This window comes from Branchiostoma floridae, chromosome 3, assembly GCF_000003815.2.
Source record: "Branchiostoma floridae strain S238N-H82 chromosome 3, Bfl_VNyyK, whole genome shotgun sequence".
Classification (NCBI taxonomy): domain Eukaryota; kingdom Metazoa; phylum Chordata; class Leptocardii; order Amphioxiformes; family Branchiostomatidae; genus Branchiostoma; species Branchiostoma floridae.
The window spans coordinates 12,870,759-12,890,929 of NC_049981.1; the positions used below are offsets into that span (position 1 = coordinate 12,870,759).

A 20,171-nucleotide genomic window follows, 5' to 3' on the forward strand; every position below is an offset into this window, starting at 1 on the left:
TGTGTACTAGTGAACTTGATAAAATAACCAAGCGTTTCGTGTTTGTGTATGCAAAATGAGACTGTTTCTGCTTTCAAATGTTCGCCATTTCGCGATTGGTGTCATTTTGTATCAAATTTGCCACGAGGGTGTGTGTGTGTTTTAGACATGTCACAAACACTATAAAGGGCAAACGTCAGCTTTTTCAAAAGCACTTGTTTTTCTTGCTATCTCATATCCATTTAAAAATATGGAAAGGTGGTATCCATTACTCGGTTGTCCAACCACTTCATGCCCATGCTGTTTTGGTCCATTGATTCGCGCCGACCTGTACACGGTCCAGGTACTAGGTGTTCCTGACAGTTCATCCTACATCGGTACGTAAACATTCTTTAAACAATATTTCTAGCATAGGCGATGTGGTAGTAAGTCACGAATAGGTGCATTTTCTCAATTTTTCGTGCAAGCTGAATTCAGAGGCAAATGAGTAAACAATTCAAGCAATCTTTGACTGAAGGAAGAAACTCTGCACACGTTTAGTTTGATTTTTCATTCAATCATGTCTGATGGGTGGTCAAGGCACGCTTCAAGATTTAAGCATATTGTGTAACACATCGTGCAACACAAGTCAGATGCGAATCTAAACACCAGTTCCGCACCTGTTCCTGCAGATACCTGTAAAATGGTAATGCACTGTTTCACAAATAGCTTGACCTAAATAATACTTCCAAGGGTGTAACTGTGATTTTTATGTGAATTTAACGGAAAAACGTCTAGAAATACTTTAAGATTTCAGTGAAAATGTATGTGAAAGGGACGAATTGAAATGTTAGGGAAATGTGAAACATGAAATGTGATGCAGATAAACATCCTGACATACTTACATGCCCTGTTCAAATTTGCTCATTGTATACTTGTCTGCAACAACGCCCACTTTTCTGTCATTCTGTAACTTCCCTCCAATATCTAGGTACTATTTTGCAATCATGTGTTATTCACATACTTTCACAAAACATTTCATATTGTCCCTTTTCACATATGTTTTGACGTAGTCACATTTTGTTACATTCCTATTAACGTTCCCCCATATCAAATTCACATGTCAGAGGTCATATTTACACCCCTGGCAGTGTAAGGGGGCATATGTCTCGGTTCTCACTTAAGTCGAAGGCTCTGGTCTTCCTTTCTTCCCATCGCATCAAAATTTTGTTCCTTCAAAATCAAGAAAGCCAAATAAGGGCAGGCTGAAATAGTCGTGTTCACTGTGTTCGGCTTGTAACTAAGCATCAAGCCCTTTTGAGAGGATGACGTCAGTAAGAAGAGAGGCTCATATGTAACCTGTTCAACCACTTCTGCTAGCATGCTGCATTCGTCACTTTTCTTTGAACCGGTTTTTAGTCATAAGATGCTCAAATCGGCCAGCTCTTATACGACTTGCAGTACCCCCCTCTCCGAAAGGAGGACGAGCACAAGCTCCACTTTCTACAAACCTTGAGTGCATATTAACCATTTCAACATATTAACACTAACATACTGATGTAACTGAAACCAGCTCAGGGCACACATGGGGAAGCACCACCTCAAATTCCAAGCCATACACGCCAAAATAGATACATATACTAGTATACTGTATAATATACATTATCCCCCCTCTCCATTCCAGTGGAATGCCCTGCCTGGCACGGTTGTGAGCTCTCTCACCATTGAGTCCTTCCCTGCCAGACTGGAGGCCTGTCCGCCCCACCCCGGGACACCCTACCACCCCCTACTTTGTGCCTGATTATTTGAGGGTACAGCCCATGTAATTGAAGAAATCAAATTGACCTTTCAAATGCTCAGTTCAACCGATTACGTTTCTCCTCAGTGATTAAACAGACACATGCTTTGATTCATCACGTACTACACGCACTACACGTACTACACGTACTGCACACACACACACACACACACACACACACACACATACACACATACATACATATGATACACACACACAGACATACACATACACACAGAGAGAGAGAGAGAGAGAGAGAGAGAGAGTATATACATACACACACACTTGAGCTCACTTACCAAAATGCATCCCTGTGTGGATAACCTGAACTCAACCATCTTCTAACAGCATTACTTCAGAAAAGCCGCACACCGTGAGAAACGGTTGCGCCCACCGCACATTTCATATTCTCTGAAGAATATACTGTCGTCCTGAGAGTGTGTGACACACAGCATCTCTCTTGTCAGCCAGACATTACAGGCCAACTTGTGAGAAGGATTTCAGCCACTTTTGAGAACACAAGGGGCGATCCTAAGCTTGCCCTGTGGCTGGTGATTGATTTGAGTTCGGGTAAGCATCTCTGATCATGTTGTTGTATTGTTAACTGCACCTTACAATGTTTTATTCTCCTGGTGTAAAATATGATTAAGTTCTGGATAAACTGAAGTGAACTGATATCTAGGTCAGAAACCCCACTGTGGATGCGACTGTAATTTGTAGGTCTATGTCCCTTATAGATACGTAATGTGTTTTGTTGAATAGTCAGAATCCTTTGCTGCAGTTTAACCTGTCCATTTTGAACTGCCCGGTTCTGCAGTTATCTGGAATAAGGTATCCTCCAAAAGGTTAGGTATCCTCCAAAAGACTGTATCTGCCTTAGATTGAAATTTATGTGTTTATATCCAAGAAAAAAGAAATCCGTGTGTACATCCTGTACTTCCCCAAGGTCACAGACAGACACCGTATATTTTTGTTACCAGTTTTCAATAGCCCGCGGCGGTGGCATAGTAATCTCTGTGCTGTGCATAATTGGGTAAACTCTGTGCTTGTCCTGCTCAGGCCAACGAGGTCACTGACATTCAGATTGTATCACGCGAGCATTTCGTAAAGGATTATCCCACGAGAATCATTGAACCGAGCAAAACAATTGGTTTCTTCTACATCAGATACCAACCACCCTAAAAGTTGTTTGAATCCACGAAGTGTTGAATCTATATTCATGTTTGCTTCGTGAAATTCAGTCTGCATGATGTATTCATTTCTGTGTACTATTATGTTTTTAGATATTGCCTGTCATCTCGGCTGATGAACAATTCATCCAGTCCTGACGTCCAGATATCAGGATGAGGCTGTCTGTTATAACTGCGGTCATCACTGCCGCCGTAGTTTTAGCAGGTAAGTGTTTCTCAAATCTTACGGCTCTATCATTTTTCTCTATGACATAAACGTCACTTACACATTTGCATCGTTGCATGATTTAATATGAGGGAGGATGACAAGATCATATTATAGTGATTTCGGTATATGTTTGTGCATGTGTTATCTCGCTATACGTATGATGTCCAGTCATGCTCGTGACCGATCTTGTGCCTTTGGGACAGGTGCTTTACACGACTTTTCTCACCTCACTCCACCTAGGTGTAACTGTGTACTTGTTCCTAAAAGTAGTCTATATTTTGGACACGTACAGGAATTAGTATTTTGATGTTTGTGATTGTGGTGCTGAAAAATGTGATGTTATTTGAACTCTACTTTTTACGTACATTTGTAATCCACAGCCCCTCAAAAGAGCTATCTTATTTTTTTATCAGCTTTTATATCAAAACACATTGTTGCCATGGTAACGGGTGAAATACTTTTCTATCCATTATAATACCCCATTCTTGGCGCCTCAAAAACAGGAAAATTCTTTATTGTGTAATCAGATATATTGTAATTCTTGGGCAACCTGAAAGCAATTCGCTGTTTGAATTTGCTGCCAAAAATGTACGGTTGGACACAACCTTGTAACATTGGAACTTCTTGGGGCTTCAAATTTGAATCATATATAGGTAATTAGACTTCATGCATCAAAAGTATTGTTGCAACTTTCGGGCCATTTTTGGTCATCACGTCGTTTTCCTCAAATGTTGGACACTTTTTTCACGGTTATCAAAAATTATGAAGTACTCCGGGCAACAAAGTAAAATATTACCATGAGCGTATGAACGACTTACTACTTACCATAGTCTCGAAGTTATGCATTATAATTTGAGCAATTTATACCTTCCATTTTCAGACGTAAAGTCCTGTTCTGCTCAAGGTACAACAACAACAGGTACGTTCATCTACCATGTTTCATTCTCATTTAAATTCTGGCATAAATTCGGCACGTACCTCAGTCTACTACTGTCAACATACGAAAAACTACGTCATCCTCTGACACACTACATGAACTGTGAGTGACAACTATTGATATGTTACGCCGAAGGACGGCCAAACCGGTTGGACACGTCAGATACAGAACGTCTGTAAATCATAACATCAATGATTTATTAGGTAAAACTAGAAAGGCAAGTATTTGCTTCTGAGCAAATTCAGCATATTTCACTCCACCCTCTTCTTTATGCAAAAATGGACTGTTCCAAAATTGAATTTGAAACAAAATCCTCCCCTGTTAGAATGGGCTTTTAATAATGTAAATGCTATGTCTAGAAATCGCCCGAAATCCCCATCCTTTGAACTCAAGCCACTTCAGGAAAAAACGATTGAATTTTTGGTCGAGCAGAGAAACGATGTTTTTGTACTGTAATTCTTGAACTGTTAACGGTCACCTTTCAATCGCTCAAAACCCTTTGTCCTCCTTGAACAGAGCCATGTACAAGATTCCCATGCTTCAGCGGCGAGTGCATTTCCCTCGTCAAGTCCTGTAACGGAGTTCCGGACTGTAGTGATGGCAGCGACGAGCACCCGGCATTTTGTATGAATGATGAACCCCACGGTAAGCTATCATTTTACCGTTCTTTGCATTATGTATGCGACTATGATCTACAGGAGTCCAATGCTGATAAATTACAGTCAGCACTCTGAGCTATTGTTTTCCTGCGAGACACAATCATGGTAATTATGTACTGTAATGTGGAATGGACATCTTTGCAGAGTTTGGGACTTTGGGACTCTCTCTCTTTCTCTCTTTTATATTATAACTATACATTGTCTTATTTCATACAGGTGTATGCCGACCTATCACTCCTTCAGCAGAGTACATTTGCACCCATCTCTTGCCATATGGAAACACATCGTTACCGAACTACCTAAACCACACCACAGAGACATCGTCTTTCCAAGCTGCATTTGCCCTGAACCAAGCATCAGGATGTCATCCTTCATTTACATTCCTCATGTGCACGACAGTGTTTCCAAAGTGCGAGGATGACCTTCTAGTGAGTAACATACTAATATAACCTTGAACATGTAAGATACTTTCTAGAACTTTACCTTGATGCAAGGTTTCTTCCACACGTGACTTTGGCGCTTAACGCTTAGGCTGTGTATGATGATGACAACGAAGCATATCTTCATAATCATGAAGCTAGCAGCAAATGAATCCGATCAAGTCTCCTGAATTCCGCTATCTTATTCGCTGCTCAGGTCCCGCCATGCCGAGAACTGTGTGATGAAGTCAGGACCAGTTGTGAAGCCTCACTGCAAGCTGTGGGAGAAGAATGGCCAAGAGACTGCTCAGATCTGCCGAGTAGAGATGACGAGGAATGTCTTGAGCCAACAACGTCTGGTAAGATTAAAGTTTCCTTGACTTGAATGAGGTCATACTTAGTTTGGCCATTTTAGATGCTTGTGCTAATTCATCATTTCTAAAAGCAGTGCTCACAAAACGTTGATGATTTTATGATTTCTTGAATGTGTAAGATTTAATTTTCAAATATTTTTTAATACAAAAACATTTCTGTCTTCTGGTAGATATAATTTGTATCAAGAAAACAACACCACTAGTGCATAGATTTCACAATTATGTCTGTGTATTAGTATAGGTAAAAGGGACAGGAGTCAGGGGATTTTACTTTGATTTTACATTTACTATAATCTGTTATGTTCCTTCTGTGCAGGTACATGTGAACCATTTCCACAAGCATTTCAGGACTTATGCAAATCCGTCACCGGATACAACGCTACATCATTCCCCAACTCCTTCGGACATCTGTCGTTCCTGCAGATGGTAACCTCTCAAGAGTACTTCCTCTTCGGGTCGGCTCTAGGCAATATTTCAACAAGCTGCTACCCGGGCGTCTATACAGCGTTTTGTAGGATGTTCATGCCTCAGTGTGAGAATGGTATCCAGGTAAGAACAGTGTATGCAATTGAAACATTCAACAAATATTCCGTAGTTTTGTTGTGTCTTTTTCTATGCAGCATAATTTACTAACTCATACATTAGGCTGTTGAAAAATCGCTGTCAGCCAAGTGTAAGTATATAGAGGTATTGTATAAAGTTGCAGGTAATCTATAGAGAGCGTCAATATCAGTAGGTCGATATATGACATATACTGTTTGTTCTTCGGCTGCAGATACAGTTTTGCAGGAGCGCCTGTGAAGAGATCAACACAAGCTGCTCTCCGGTTGGACTAGGTTTACCATTTTCATGTGACGTATTTCCCAGCCGGGATGACGATCCAACTTGCTTTTCGGTCTATCAGCAACCAGGTAAAAATATGTCAATATGTGACAAACCATTTCACAACTTCATAAAGAAATGCTACCGTACTTTAAACCTTAATATAAAGTACATTGTAAGCAGTTGTTTTACATATATTACCTTAGTCTTGAATATTCAGCCATCTCTGTAGGCTGATTTTGTTGTCTTCCTTTACTATAGAATGTGAACCCATTCGGTACAGCCGTTGCATGGGTCTGTCGTACTCCCAAACATCCTTCCCGAACCTCTACCTGTGGCCGAATCAGGACTTTGCTCTTCAGACGGCCCCGTTTGTGTTCCCAACATACGATGCTATCAGTGACTGTCATCCGGACCTGAATTTCTTCTTGTGTTCACTTTTATTTCCCCAGTGTACACCTGAAGGGCAAATGTGAGTATGGTGGGAAGTTGACGAGTACACATACATTTCATTTGATTGGGTGATGGAATGCAAACAGAGCTGTGTTATCTAATGATAGTGTATAACTCATACCCAACTCATCCAGGCAAAAATAAATGCTCAGTACCATCCTATATCGCTCACAGGAATAGCAATCGGGTAATTGTTTGTTTTGGACAATATAACATCTACTATTTCAATCATTTATTTTACAGACTCCCGTGCAGCTCCTTATGTTATGAGGTTAACGCTACATGCGGAGAACGAGCTCTGGCCGCCGGCATTGGATGGGATGCTTCGATCTGCCCTCGTCTCAGTGACAACAACTGCTCTTTACCCATCGGTGAGTTAAAATAATGACTTATCCATGCCATTTTGGGCATAGTTATGATGTTTTTGTTGTTGTTACAGTATTAATATCATTTCATCGTCAGATATTTCATTTGTGTATCATTTCATGTACATTTTATACAGCCCCGTTTTTTGCTATAATATCCTGTTTATCTAAAAGTTCAACCACTCTAATCTTCCCGCTACAGATAAAGGTGAAAATCACTTTCATTCACATGGTCATGCAATATATTGTTTCTACTTTTATGAATGAATTAAGATGACTCTTTTCACAGCACCCTCAGATTGCCAACCAATACCGTTCGACCGTTGCCAAAACATGTCCTACTCCGACACGTCCTTCCCGAACTGGCTCGGCTGGCAGGGACCAGAAGACGCCGTGGCAAATGCGACATTGATATTTGGAGCTCTGGACCAGATTTCTGACTGCCACAAGGACCTGGGCATCTTCCTGTGCTCATTGTACTTTCCATCGTGCACACTGGCAACTGGAGTACAGTAAGTCTTGCGTTCAAGTGGAGTTCTGGAGCGACAATAATCTATTTTGCATACATTTGCATTTACATTTATCACAAGGTCTTTGCAAGAATAGAAATACGGCGATTTTAGCCTTCTTAATGTTCCTGCTTGCCTTTTCTGGTAACCTAAGATAGCCTTTCGATCGATATAATCTAGGTGCAAATGTCTGTTCCATTCACGCATTGATAAATCGACTTTTCTACTTGTGTGTTCATGCAATGGCCAAATTGTAAGACACCTATTTCCCGCCGTTTACAGCTTTCCTTGTCGGTCTTTCTGTGATGAGATTAATAACGCATGCGCAGTGCCCGCCCTTTCCGCTGGCATTCCGTGGGACACCTCTGGCTGCACCACGCTGCCGGCAAGTAGCTATGGGGAGGACTGCATCGCTCCTGAAGGTATCGTTTTCATTTTGTTACCCCGGGAAGGATGGTCCCCTCCTGACGGAGTATTGTAGTTAGGGTTATGCTGTTCGCAGCTGTATCTCACGATCCATTTGCTTGTTCTTTTTAAGCCGTAGTTGTTTGTATAAGAAATGTAATATTTCAGTCCTCCTCTAAGTCCCCCTCTATTTTCATGTTCAATATTAACCTGAACGTTTGATGCCTTCAACAGTTAAATCGTAATTTCTAGGCTACAAGGAATCATTTGCTGTACATTGTCACGGGGTGCATTTCCATTGTATCTTGTGGTATTTCAATCGAAGCAGAAAGCTGTTGTAAGTTGAGTTGTGTTGTGTTGTTACCTTCCCTACAGCGACGTGCGATGACTGGCCGTACGAATGTTACGGATCTCCCGGAAGCTGTGTGGGTGCTTGGCAGTTCTGTGATGGAGACAGCTTTTGTCCATTCAATGACGACGAGAGTATCTGCAGCAGCTGTAAGTAGCATTTAAATAAAACAATGTTGAAGTTGCAGGTATTCTGTTATATGACGCACATTCAACAAGAAGTCATAAAAACTTCAACCAGGAACACATACCTTCGCCAAATAACCATGCCTTTATCCAAGAATTTAAGGTCACATTCATGTATTACTAAAGAGTATACCTGCCCCAAAAGTAAACGACTGTATGGACGTGTGTTTATACATGTAGCTGGTAGAAATTCCATTTAGTCCATCCCAATGTTGTCGAAGGCAATGAATATGAGACGCATCGTTTAAGTTATATCGGAGGAAGCTTGTGGTTTTTGTCTTAACCCCAAATCAGTGATATCAACATTAATAATAGTGATGACTCTTCATTGTAGAAAGTGCTATATAAGACATATTCGATTGGTAACAGACCTAATTGTAAGGTGTTTACGTTTGCTATGCTGTGGTACAATGCAAAAGGAAATCATTATTTTCAGATACGTGCATGCCCATGGAGCTTGAGTTCTGCCAGGATGAAGTTCCCTACAACAGAACGACGTTTCCAAACTACCTTGGGCAGCAGAATTTGACGATGATTGAGGAATCCGACATACATGCAAATGTGTCTCTTCTAGCCGACACGGCGTGCCACGAATACGTGAAATTCCTCTACTGCCATATGGTATGATTACCTCTATCATATTCATTAAGCATCTGGAATGAACTCTTAACCACTACAAATGTTCATCAGTTGAAAATACTTACAAACTTCAAATTCATTTTTAACATATTCCGTCACCAGTATAGCTTGTCCTTTTTATCGACATCACAAAGTCAGAGCAGACTAGAATACCAAATACATTACCCCTAGTACCTTTGGTTGTTGTGCGTGTATTAATGTATTTTATGTAGACCACTGGAAGAATAGCTGGCAACATAATGTTGTAATAGCTAAAAGTGGATCTGAATAAAGTCAAGTCAAGTCAAGTAATATGTCTCAGCTACTTTTATAATTTCACCGGTTGTATATATACATATTACGGATTTTAACACACAAATATCATCTGTTATCACAGGCGGTTCCTGAGTGCGTCAGTGATGGTGAACGAGGCCGACCCCTATGCCGTACTCTGTGTGAAGAGGTCAGACAAACCTGCTCCACGGAGATACAGGAGATTGGGTTCGAGTTTACAAAGAGCACCTGTGACGGCATCTTTCCGGATTCTGTTCAGAAGGATACATGCAAGCTGATAAAAGGTGTTGTGGTATTGGTCTGACTACTGAATGGTATTTTCATGCAAATTGATATATTTGATAAATTCGCAGATTAAACAAGTAGATTCAGAATGTATTCATGTTCGGACCATCTACGAATTCAACAGCTTAGCATTACGATATAATAAAATGAAACTAGTACCACATTCTCCATGTTCAAGTCGGCCAATATCAACCCAGTAGAGTTGCCAAAGGATGTGTGTTTTGTCGTTAATAGAATAGTTGGTGTAGTAGATGAAGTTGTCTAATTTCTCATTCCCGTTGCAGAATTTGACTGCTCATTCGATGTGGACTCGTGTGGGTGGCTGGCCGGCAACTACAGTCAGGTTGAGATGCTGCAGCCTAGAAACAACTCTAAATTTGGTCAGTGCTTCAATAGAATTTATCTAGTACTATGCACTGTGATGATAACTTCATGCGGTGCACTTACACCCCCCTCACATTAGGCGAAAATCGATCGGAAGACTAGTCTACGAGCTCTAAATGACATTTTCGTGAGAAAGACGTCCGGTGTTCTCACGATCATCTTGCGATTTTTAGGGATCGTCGGCGATTTTCAGGGGTCGTACGATGGTCGCGGTGCAGCAGAACATGTTATTAACATATGCGACAAATCGCAGGAGATCTCTGAGATCGCAGAGCTCGTTACCGAGTCAAAGATCGTGCGCGCAAATCGTGCGTACCTCGCAATGGTATCGGTCAATGGTCTTGCGTCAATCCAACGATTGAAGGCCGATAGGCGAGCACAGACATAGTTATTAATTATCGAGCGCAAATCGGATGGCGAACGCCCGTCAGTCGGGCGACGTTCGGGTGACGTTCGCCCGACTTACATATTATGGCCCCTGTGGTAGTATGTAGGCTGGCTTTTTGACAAACTTTCCTTTCTTGTAGCATTTTTATTTTGCCCGCGCATTCCATTCATTGCTTTAAAAGATTCCGACAACAAAATAAGCAACATTTATTGATCTCTTGCCTTTTTTGAGGGACGTTTTGTGTTCATTATCATAGATTTATTCACTGTCGATCGCACGAGCCTCGCTTATATGTGAGGGGGACAGTTTTGGGGCGAAAAATACGAAAGACCATCTAAGATCTTAAAATCAGCCGACCTTCCTGCGATCGCGAAGTACGTCCGAAGATCGTATATAATGTGAGGGGGGTATAAGAAATAAGATTGACAGACGTAAGATGAAAGTTGATACGCTGTCATATACATGTCTGAAAAACTCTACTAATCTATGAATCAACGATCAAATTGCCATCTTTCAACACGTTACATCTAACAGCTGTGGATACCCCCATGTATTACAAAACAACTTGCCGCACAAGGAAATAGATGCAATGTCCTGAACGTCGACTACTCCAAATTTTTATCATTTCTCTCATTCGAATGTTGTATTCCAATAGGCATGTATCTATCTTTGGATGGAGTCTCGTCCAAACCAACAAGCCCGACCATGTACACGGACAACAAGTGCCTAAAGTTGGACTATTGGCTGAGAGGTGACGGCAGTAAGTTAACCGTGTACGTGTCTGGACCGGGAAATAGTATCTTCTTCACGTGGCGACAATCTGATGATGATGATGATGAAGATGGAATGGGGTGGTCATCACTCAGTCTGAACATCAACAAAGGATGGCCTTGGTTCAAGGTGATCTAGATGTTTTACTTTAATAAAAGGTATATAGGAGAAAAACATCCAATAGTTGCGCACTGTTTAAAATTTGGCCAAAACGAAGATGCTTAATATGTATCTTGTATCGAAATCTATTAATCATGGCTGATAAACGTTGATATTGCTTCTACTTTATATGTTCAAACAGCAGCTAACTCATGAACACAATTATATTCATGGTTTCTTGACGTAACTATGTTCTTGTTTCGCTATCATCAACAGTTATCAATGTAATAAGCGTCTAGGTTTCATGGCAATCCCGGCAACAAAATGAAAGTTGAAGTTTATTCATTGCAGGTGTCTTTGGACGCGTACGTGTTCGATGGCGGGGAAGTGGGGGTTGATGATGTCACCCTGTCGGACGGCTCGTGTGAAGGACAAGGTAAAAGAAAGTTACATTGAAGTTACAATCAGCAGAAGTACATGATGAGAATTCTCTCTCCCTCCCTCTCTCTCTCCTCTCTCTCTCTCCCTCTAACGAAAATTCTATTTCAGTTTCTCCAGGATGTGAGGAAATAGAGTTTGTGCGTTGCTTGGCTATGCCCTACAACTTCACCACCTACCCGAATCTGCTCGGCTGGGACAAAGATCTCGCCCTTTCCATCGCCCCCGAAACCTTCCAGGCGTTTGACCAGATCGCAGACTGCCATCCTGACTTAGAGTTTTACCTCTGCTCGGTGATCTTCCCCCAGTGTACGCCAACAGGAACCAGGTAGAGTATTTTGAATTTATCAAACTAATTTTCAAATGTTCTCTCTGTGCGTTAATTTCTATGGTATGTACATGTAATAGGGTTAATGACTGAGGTGTGTACAACATGTCCAGTTCCTATAACTACTAAGTTATCCTATAACTACTACCATATAAACCACTAAGTGGTTGAAGCAAACGAGGTGGTTTATGAGGTGTAAAGGCACCGACAACAAACTGTTTGACCATAATAAGAGACTTACTGCTAATCGCTTACTTTTTTCCCGCCCCATAAGCCACTGAGTGGCCGAGGCGAACGATGTGGTTCATGAGCTGCAATGACACAGGCAATGTATGTTTTGACCATCACATGAGACATATTGCTAATCACGTACCCTTTCGTGATTTGCTAGGCTTCCATGCCGCTCGTTCTGTGAGAACGTGACCGCTGCTTGCGCAGCCAGAGCAAATGCCATCGGCCTCAGATGGGATCCAAATGGCTGTCTCGGTTTTCCCATAGCCGATGGACTGGACTGTGTTGCTCCGATCGCGAAAGCAGGTTAGCTTGTCTCGTCTTTGTTTCATATGCCTGTGTTCTAAGTTATCATCCCTTTTTTCAGTCCCCTGGTCGTCTGTTTACTTTCTTTATTTTTCTTTGACATATATCTGTGCATACCCAGCGTCTTCTACTGTCTATATACAAAAAGGAAATAATTCCCTGAGTCTGTAGACAAAGGGACTTGCTACGAGTGACATAAAATTGTCCATAATGCAACCTAATGCAAACCACACCATCTCAAATTGTAGATTTATTCAGTTAAGCGTACACTTCGATAGCCTTTTTTAGTTGATTACAGTTCATGTGGCATTGCGTTTACCTTGTCGAATGTAATTCTCGTATCTTACTGTTCCAATTACCTTTCAACTTTAGGTTGTGAAGCCATCCAGTACAGCGGTTGCATGGGCCTGTCGTACTCCCAAACATCCTTCCCGAACCTCGTCCTGTGGCCGAGTCAGGACTTTGCTCTTCAGACGGCCCCGTTTGTGTTCCCAACATACGATCCTATCAGTGACTGTCATCCGGACCTGAATGTCTTCTTGTGTTCTATTTTGTTTCCCCAGTGCACGTCTGAAGGACAAATGTGAGTATTATAGCGAATATAACATTACATGTATAATTGATTTCAATGACACCATGCCAACATGGGTTGTTTGTTGTTTCTAACACAGATGCATTAACTAACAAATCTGAATTGCACCTGGCATATCTAACACATTTCATTTACCTCAAGTCACAATCATCACATACCAGCTTCGTATGTCACATTATTATTACATTCCTCAAGAAGGTTATGTTCTTGGCAAAACTTGTAACGGTTTTGGACGTATATGTGCGCATAACTCGAGAAGCCGTTGATGATTTCGGCTCAATACTTTCGCTGGTTAACCAGTGGTCACTACGGAGGATAGTACTCAGGCTAATTTGGTATGTGGTTTGGTGTCAGAAATACAAAAGCCAAGCTCGATAATGAGCATCGTAGCTGCTTCCTACTGCAGATGCGGATACGAAACACCTACAGATTATACAAATGAATACCTGATAAGAAGATATGACGTGAAGATGATACTTAACGTTATACAATTATAGTATCATAAAGGATGATATTGGTTGGTAAGGTATGAGGTCGAGGAACTCTAGTTGTAATATCATTCCCATCACTTTAAAGTATGGAAAGCACAATATCTAAAAGACGACATTATCTTAATATGTCTATTTTTCAGACTACCATGTCGCTCATTTTGTTACGAGATAAATGAGACATGTGGGGAACGAGCTCTGGCCCTGGGTCTGGATTGGCAGGACTCCATTTGTCCAACTCTAACTGAGGAAGAGTGCCTTCTGCCGGATGGTAGGGTTAATCTCTAATATACTCACACTCAAATGTCTATCAGTAATGTTTGATTATAATGTAATATTTCGCCCTCGCGTCCTTATTGCTTAGTCCTTGTGGGACAATGTGTGATATTTGATCGATATAAGCTATTTAGACGGATTGCGTAATGTGTGTGTTATATCTTCAACCACCTGCTTACTTTCCATGTTTCTATCTTGACATAAATTTGGACTTTACTTCAGTCTAGCTGTCAACGAACTGTCAAATTGCGCAATTCTCTGAGACTCTATACGAATTGACTTGCCAAGAGTGTCATCAGTTAATGTTTTGCGAGAGACAGTCATACTTGTAGAACAATTTAGATTCAGATCATTAATAAGTAGCGTTTAAAGTACTTGGCAAAGTAAAAGAAAAAATACGCCATTATAGTTATGAAGTTTCCTGAAGTTCGTTTTGAATGAAATATTTCAGTCAAATATTTCATTTATATATCAATTCATGTAGTGCTGCATGCTTTGCTGTCCAGTTTTTGTTATGATATCTTGTTTACATACATTGTAGAAGTTCAATAGGTGGTACGATATTCGCATTTGTCCTGTTTGTCCTTGAGTACTTTGAATGGCATTCCCAATGTCTTTATTTCCTTTCTTTGTATTGATCTCACGTTACTCCTCTAGACGATATAATATGTACTTTGATTTGAATAACATAAATTGACTTTAGACTTTCTACATAGCAATGGGCTTTTCTATTCGCAGATAGATTTGCCTTTGAAAATATAATGTAATATTTCAAATATAAAGGCTAGTTAAAACTCAAGTACGATATACAATACTAGTCATTTTTGTACCCCTTCTCCACGGTGTCAAAAACTACAACTCCGGCAGACACAACCAGTGGAACTACAACTCCAGCAGACACAACCAGTGGAACTACAACTCCAGCAGACACAACCAGCGGAACTACAACTCCAGCAGACACAACCAGCGGAACTACAACTCCAGCAGACACAACCAGCGGAACTACAACTCCAGCAGACACAACCAGCGGAACTACAACTCCAGCAGACACAACCAACCTTCGTCCTTCAACACCGACACCTACCCCTCGCACAGGTGACAGCATATGATCACTGGCGTAAAAACATAGACGAGACAGGACAACAAAAAAAGAAAAGCAAGCAGATACCAAGGGATGATAACTTGTAAAATATTAACGTTGTCTTGACAATCTAGTCAATGTTTCACCATACATATGACAAGACATATGTTGAAAAAATGCTATGATAGAAAATTCTCACTAATTATGCAAATGTAACACCTTTTGCATAATTCATATTTAATTTTGTACATTTTGGTCTAAGCTACCTGCTACCAAAAACCATGGAAATCCGTTATCCCTACCTTGAGTAAGTGTGATGCACAGAAAAACGTAAGTATGCAGTGTGTTGAGCAGAAAAATAGGTGTTGCACATTGTTGCTACCGGTCACGGTAGGTCCAGGTCATTGTCCTGGAGAAGGAAGAGATTCCATTCCGGGCACAGACAAATGGGGTGTTTATATGGTGATCCGTGATTGAAAAAAAACTGCAGAGAAAGTTAGGGGACGTCTTTATTGATCAATAATTGAATAATGAATCTTCTCGTGTCTGTCTACAGAGTGCCCCTATGGATACAGGCGACACAGGGGTGGCTGCTACCGCTTCTGGGGCGGGAAAAACGCTAAGAGCTACAGTGATGCCAGGAGGGTCTGTCAGGAGAACGGAGGGGACATCTACATGTGGAGGAGCGCTGCTGCTGTCGCTAGACTCAAGAGGAAACTGATCCGGTAAGAAACTTTACTGTTTTATAAAAGCTACCTGTTTGGAAAAATAATACCCCATGACTTTATGAGCTGATTGTACCACGAACATACATCTTGACATCAATTAGCTTGGCTACACTAGAAAGTGACATTGCAAAGTAACTATTGAAACACCACATATAGTGTGTGAGTGAGTCTGCAATGAATTCAGTTTTTGGGGTGCTATAGTAAACCCGGAACGAGTGATCCTGTATTAAATTGTACACAAGTATACAGCGGCATGGCTTGTGCATGTCTGTTTCAGCAATCGCGCCCCAAGTCTGTGGGTAGGCCTGAGTGATGAGGACCTGGAGGAAACCTTCCTGTGGGCTGACGGCCCAGCTTTGGACGGGAACGACTTCACCGACTGGTCTCCCAACCAACCGCGCAACACGGCTGAGAAGGACTGCGTCGTCGCACGGAGGGTCCACCGGTACCGCTGGAAGGTCGTGCCCTGCAGCTACAGGAGGGCCTTCATCTGTCAATCACCAGGGGCTCCGTGAGACAGGCGTATGATTGCCATTCTCTCTTTTTGTAGGTCAACCTTTTCTTGAAGCAATGTCTTTACCTAATGAATAAAATACTGTATTGAATTTTGGAATCAAATCGGGTTGAGATTCAGAACAATTGGTTGTATTTCTTTTCTGATTGGAAAGCCTTTGAATATATGTAGAGCCTGTAGGAACCCAGACCCTGTGATAAATAAAATGTAGGTCAGTAAGACAGTAGTATAGCCACACATAGTAGTTCAGTTCACTGTCTGATTTGTTGTGTTTTGGTGGCTAGGCATCAAAGTGTGTATACAACATCACTATACATAGCAAAGAAATAAATCTGATAGAGCGAACTATAGTGTATATGCTAAACAGTTAAATAGCGTAGTTTTGGGGCTCTTTCGGTGCTGTACCTAGGTACAACCTCTCATTAAATTGAATTATGTCTTTTGAAATTTTCTTTATTTCAATACGCTGTAACATGTTACTCATACATATATGGTGATAATAGCTAATCTTCAAGCAGATGTATGATCCAGCTCAGTCTTCTTTATTTCCTTCTTCTTCTCCTCCTCCCCCTTTTCTTTTTCTCTCTACCTCCTCCTCTTCAAGAGAAATATGTAGGTCTATCTACATCTGCTTGGAGAATGATAATAGGTATCTGGTCTCTTCTGTCCTTTCCAATACTCAGATATTACTCCAATATCGACGATAGTTATCCTGACAAGGTGCTTTAACGAGTATGCTTGTTCGAATTAGTGCTGACCTTTATCATGCAGTCTTTTTGGTGTCAGATCATAAGTATCATACACATGTAGAGAGGATTATAGATTGAGCATAAATGTTAAACTTATGTAGTTATTGCATAGAGTTTGCTTATTTCATCGAAATGTGTAAGATTGAATATATCATGTATGAGACATTATCATAAAAGGTGAATTTATCGCATGACTTGTCGGCATATTTGTTTATCAAGATGTAAGATTAGGAGCATAATATATAGACAGGAAGTAAACTTAGTTACATACTAACTTAGCACAAACTACATGTAGGTATGTTTGATCATGTTGCGGTGACAATCCTACATGAACTTATGTGGTGAACAATCTTATAGTCCTTGTAGATAATAGAATGTAACAATGTTTATACATACATATATACGAGTATGTGCATAGTTCAATAAGCACTTATAGGGTGGCAGGAGTGAATTACATTTTTTACTTCTTTCCACTGCTTCCCAAGACGTTGGATTTTTTCGGAGATTTGGGTTCTGGTATCTGCAATAAATCCTTAAAAAACACAAATGTTGTATACTTGTTTTCTTTTTGTCTGTAAGTACGGATGTGTTTTGGAGGAATTTAGTGGCTTCTTTAAAAGCTATTTTCTTTCATGATCGTAAAGGAAAAGTTTGAAATAAGATGGGTTTCGTCTTCCACCGTGCTTGACGTGCAGTATAGAAGAAACTCTTACAGTCTTTCAAACTATCTTATCCCATAATTCATAGAGTCTTCTCATACCATAGTATGCGCCCTTGTATTATTGTACGTTAGCCTTATAAAACTGTATCAACAGCTGCCATGCTTTGTACCTTGTACAATTGTTGCGCAATAAAGTTACATATGTTTCGTCAGCTGAAAAAATACTTTATACCCTCAAATATGTTGTGTGTTCTGATTTGTTGCATCACCCACCTGGATAAACTTTGAGTTATGGATTCAAATTGCCACCACTACTCTAGGGGATGACACTCGACTAAGAAGCTAGATTCATCCATGTAACGCCTCAAGTCATATGCTTCCCAACGTCTGTACATTTACATTATCTACGTGATTCAAAAATAGAGGTTCAAAGAAACCATTAGCGTTTTTTAATTTTTTAACTCACAATACCTAATTTTATGATTAAGTGCTCTATTTATCTCGTTCACTTTCTGTTGATCTACGTTTATGAAAGGCAAAAAATGAAACTTTTTCAAATTTGAAAAAGTCAACAGAAATTAATCATGCAAATTGATAATGCAAAGTTAATTGCGAATTTTATAAATCCACTGCAATCCAGACATGAATCTCAGACTTCAACATAATGTAGATCACAACTAGAGTTCAACGAACCCATCTCTTCGCCAAATAATCATGCCTTTATTTAAGACTTTAAGGTCTTATTCATGTATTACTAAATAGCAAATGACTGCATGAACTGTGTTCCTCACATGCAAACACACAAACATTACCAAAACCAGACTGTGACCTGACACAGATGACCTGGTAGCATCCCTGGTCAATCAGAATTTCATGCTTGTCAATTTAGACTTTGTCCCCAGTGTAAGGGCGTCCTCCAGCAAACCATCTGTATAACAGCTGTGTCCATAGATATAGGTCAAAATGAGATATATAGAGCACAGTTTATTTCTGTTAATAAGTTTTGCTGCAGTACCTTAGGAAGCCGCTAGGGGGCCCACTATCATAATTTATCTTCGTTTTCCTGACCCCTACCCACCTACCAAATATCATCAGGATTTTTTCAAGGCTTCTCGAGTTATGCATTCCACAAACAAAAGGACGCACACACTCGGCCCACTACCGTCCTAACGGAAAATGCTACGTCAACTATTTTCGAACACAACCTTCTTTTCCGCAGCCGCTACTTAAATACTAAATATCATGAAAATCCATACACAGCTTCTTGAGTTATATGCTGTTGGCATGGATTTATGAACTTTCCTCATTAATTATGCAAATAAGCTACTGATTTGCATAATTAGTATTACATTGTATAAGTCATCACTCATTCTATCTACATACCGAAAATCCTGATGATCTGTTTACACGTTCTCAAGTTATCCTCGTCCAAAGTTTGAACGGAAATCGGTGCCTGCAGTTCCCAAAAAGCCGCTAGGGGGTCCAAACTCACAGCACTTACTCTCTGTTTCAAGGGCTATCTACCACTCAAAAATCATGACCACAGCATGTCCAGAACACGAAGTGCCAAAATTAAAAGTTTTGCTGCAGTACCTTAGGCAGACACTAGGGTGCCCATTATCGAACTTGACCTTCGTTTTCCTAACCCCAATCCACCTAACAAATATAATCAGGATCCATTCAAGGGTTCTCGAGTTATCTTGCATACAGACAAACGCACTTACATACAAATCCCGCTACAGCACCATAGGTAAGAGCCAGGTAAACCATTTTCGCACTTGACCTTCCTCTCCAAAACCGCTACACACCTACCAAGTTTCGTGAAAATCGCCCAGCTAGATTTTGACTTATGCTGCCAAAAACAAACCGCAAAAAACATACCAAGCTCGCTGCAGTACCGTAGGAAAACGCCAGGTAAACCGCTTTCAAACTTGGCATTCCTTTCGACAACTGCTACACACCTACCAAAAATCACAAAGTTCCATCCACAATTTCTCGAGTTATATGCTGTTGACCTACATACAGACCCAAGTCAAGCAATCTCATACTCTTCTTGGCGAAGAGAAAAATAGGAATATTTATAGATATCAATTATGCAAAATTTACAACGTTTCAAAACAAGCAACCTTCATAAAATCTTGTTTATTTGGCGAAGATATGTGTTCGTGGAACTCTAGTTAGACTCTAGTTAGACAAGGGGGGGACACTTCACATTAAGTTGATGGTATTGGGACGTAGGCCCTGGTTGAGGGCGTGGGAAAAAAGAACCAACCTAATCTAATGTAAAAAAAAAACACTACACAATCAGC

General features: G+C 40.6%; 1 protein-coding gene across 2 annotated transcripts; it reads left to right on the top strand.

Annotated features, from left to right (window-relative positions):
- Nucleotides 1–262: 262 nt before the first annotated feature.
- LOC118412274 lies at nucleotides 263–18,021 on the top strand. Of its 2 annotated transcripts, none has more exons than XM_035815028.1 (25): nucleotides 263–356; nucleotides 3,040–3,151; nucleotides 4,035–4,073; nucleotides 4,608–4,736; nucleotides 4,967–5,178; nucleotides 5,387–5,528; nucleotides 5,860–6,092; nucleotides 6,319–6,454; nucleotides 6,627–6,837; nucleotides 7,062–7,189; nucleotides 7,473–7,695; nucleotides 7,975–8,114; nucleotides 8,473–8,595; nucleotides 9,068–9,252; nucleotides 9,647–9,827; nucleotides 10,113–10,208; nucleotides 11,256–11,500; nucleotides 11,822–11,906; nucleotides 12,020–12,236; nucleotides 12,628–12,773; nucleotides 13,146–13,356; nucleotides 13,997–14,124; nucleotides 14,973–15,224; nucleotides 15,767–15,935; nucleotides 16,216–18,021. In XM_035815028.1, the coding sequence occupies exons 2-25, from the start codon at nucleotides 3,100–3,102 to the stop codon at nucleotides 16,451–16,453; spliced, it is 3,921 nt and encodes a 1,306-aa protein (XP_035670921.1). In that variant the 5' UTR covers nucleotides 263–356; nucleotides 3,040–3,099; the 3' UTR covers nucleotides 16,454–18,021. The 2 variants fall into 2 exon arrangements, with proteins under 2 accessions (XP_035670921.1, XP_035670920.1); XM_035815027.1 differs by lacking the exon at nucleotides 263–356 and adding an exon at nucleotides 2,099–2,326.
- Nucleotides 18,022–20,171: the final 2,150 nt, after the last annotated feature.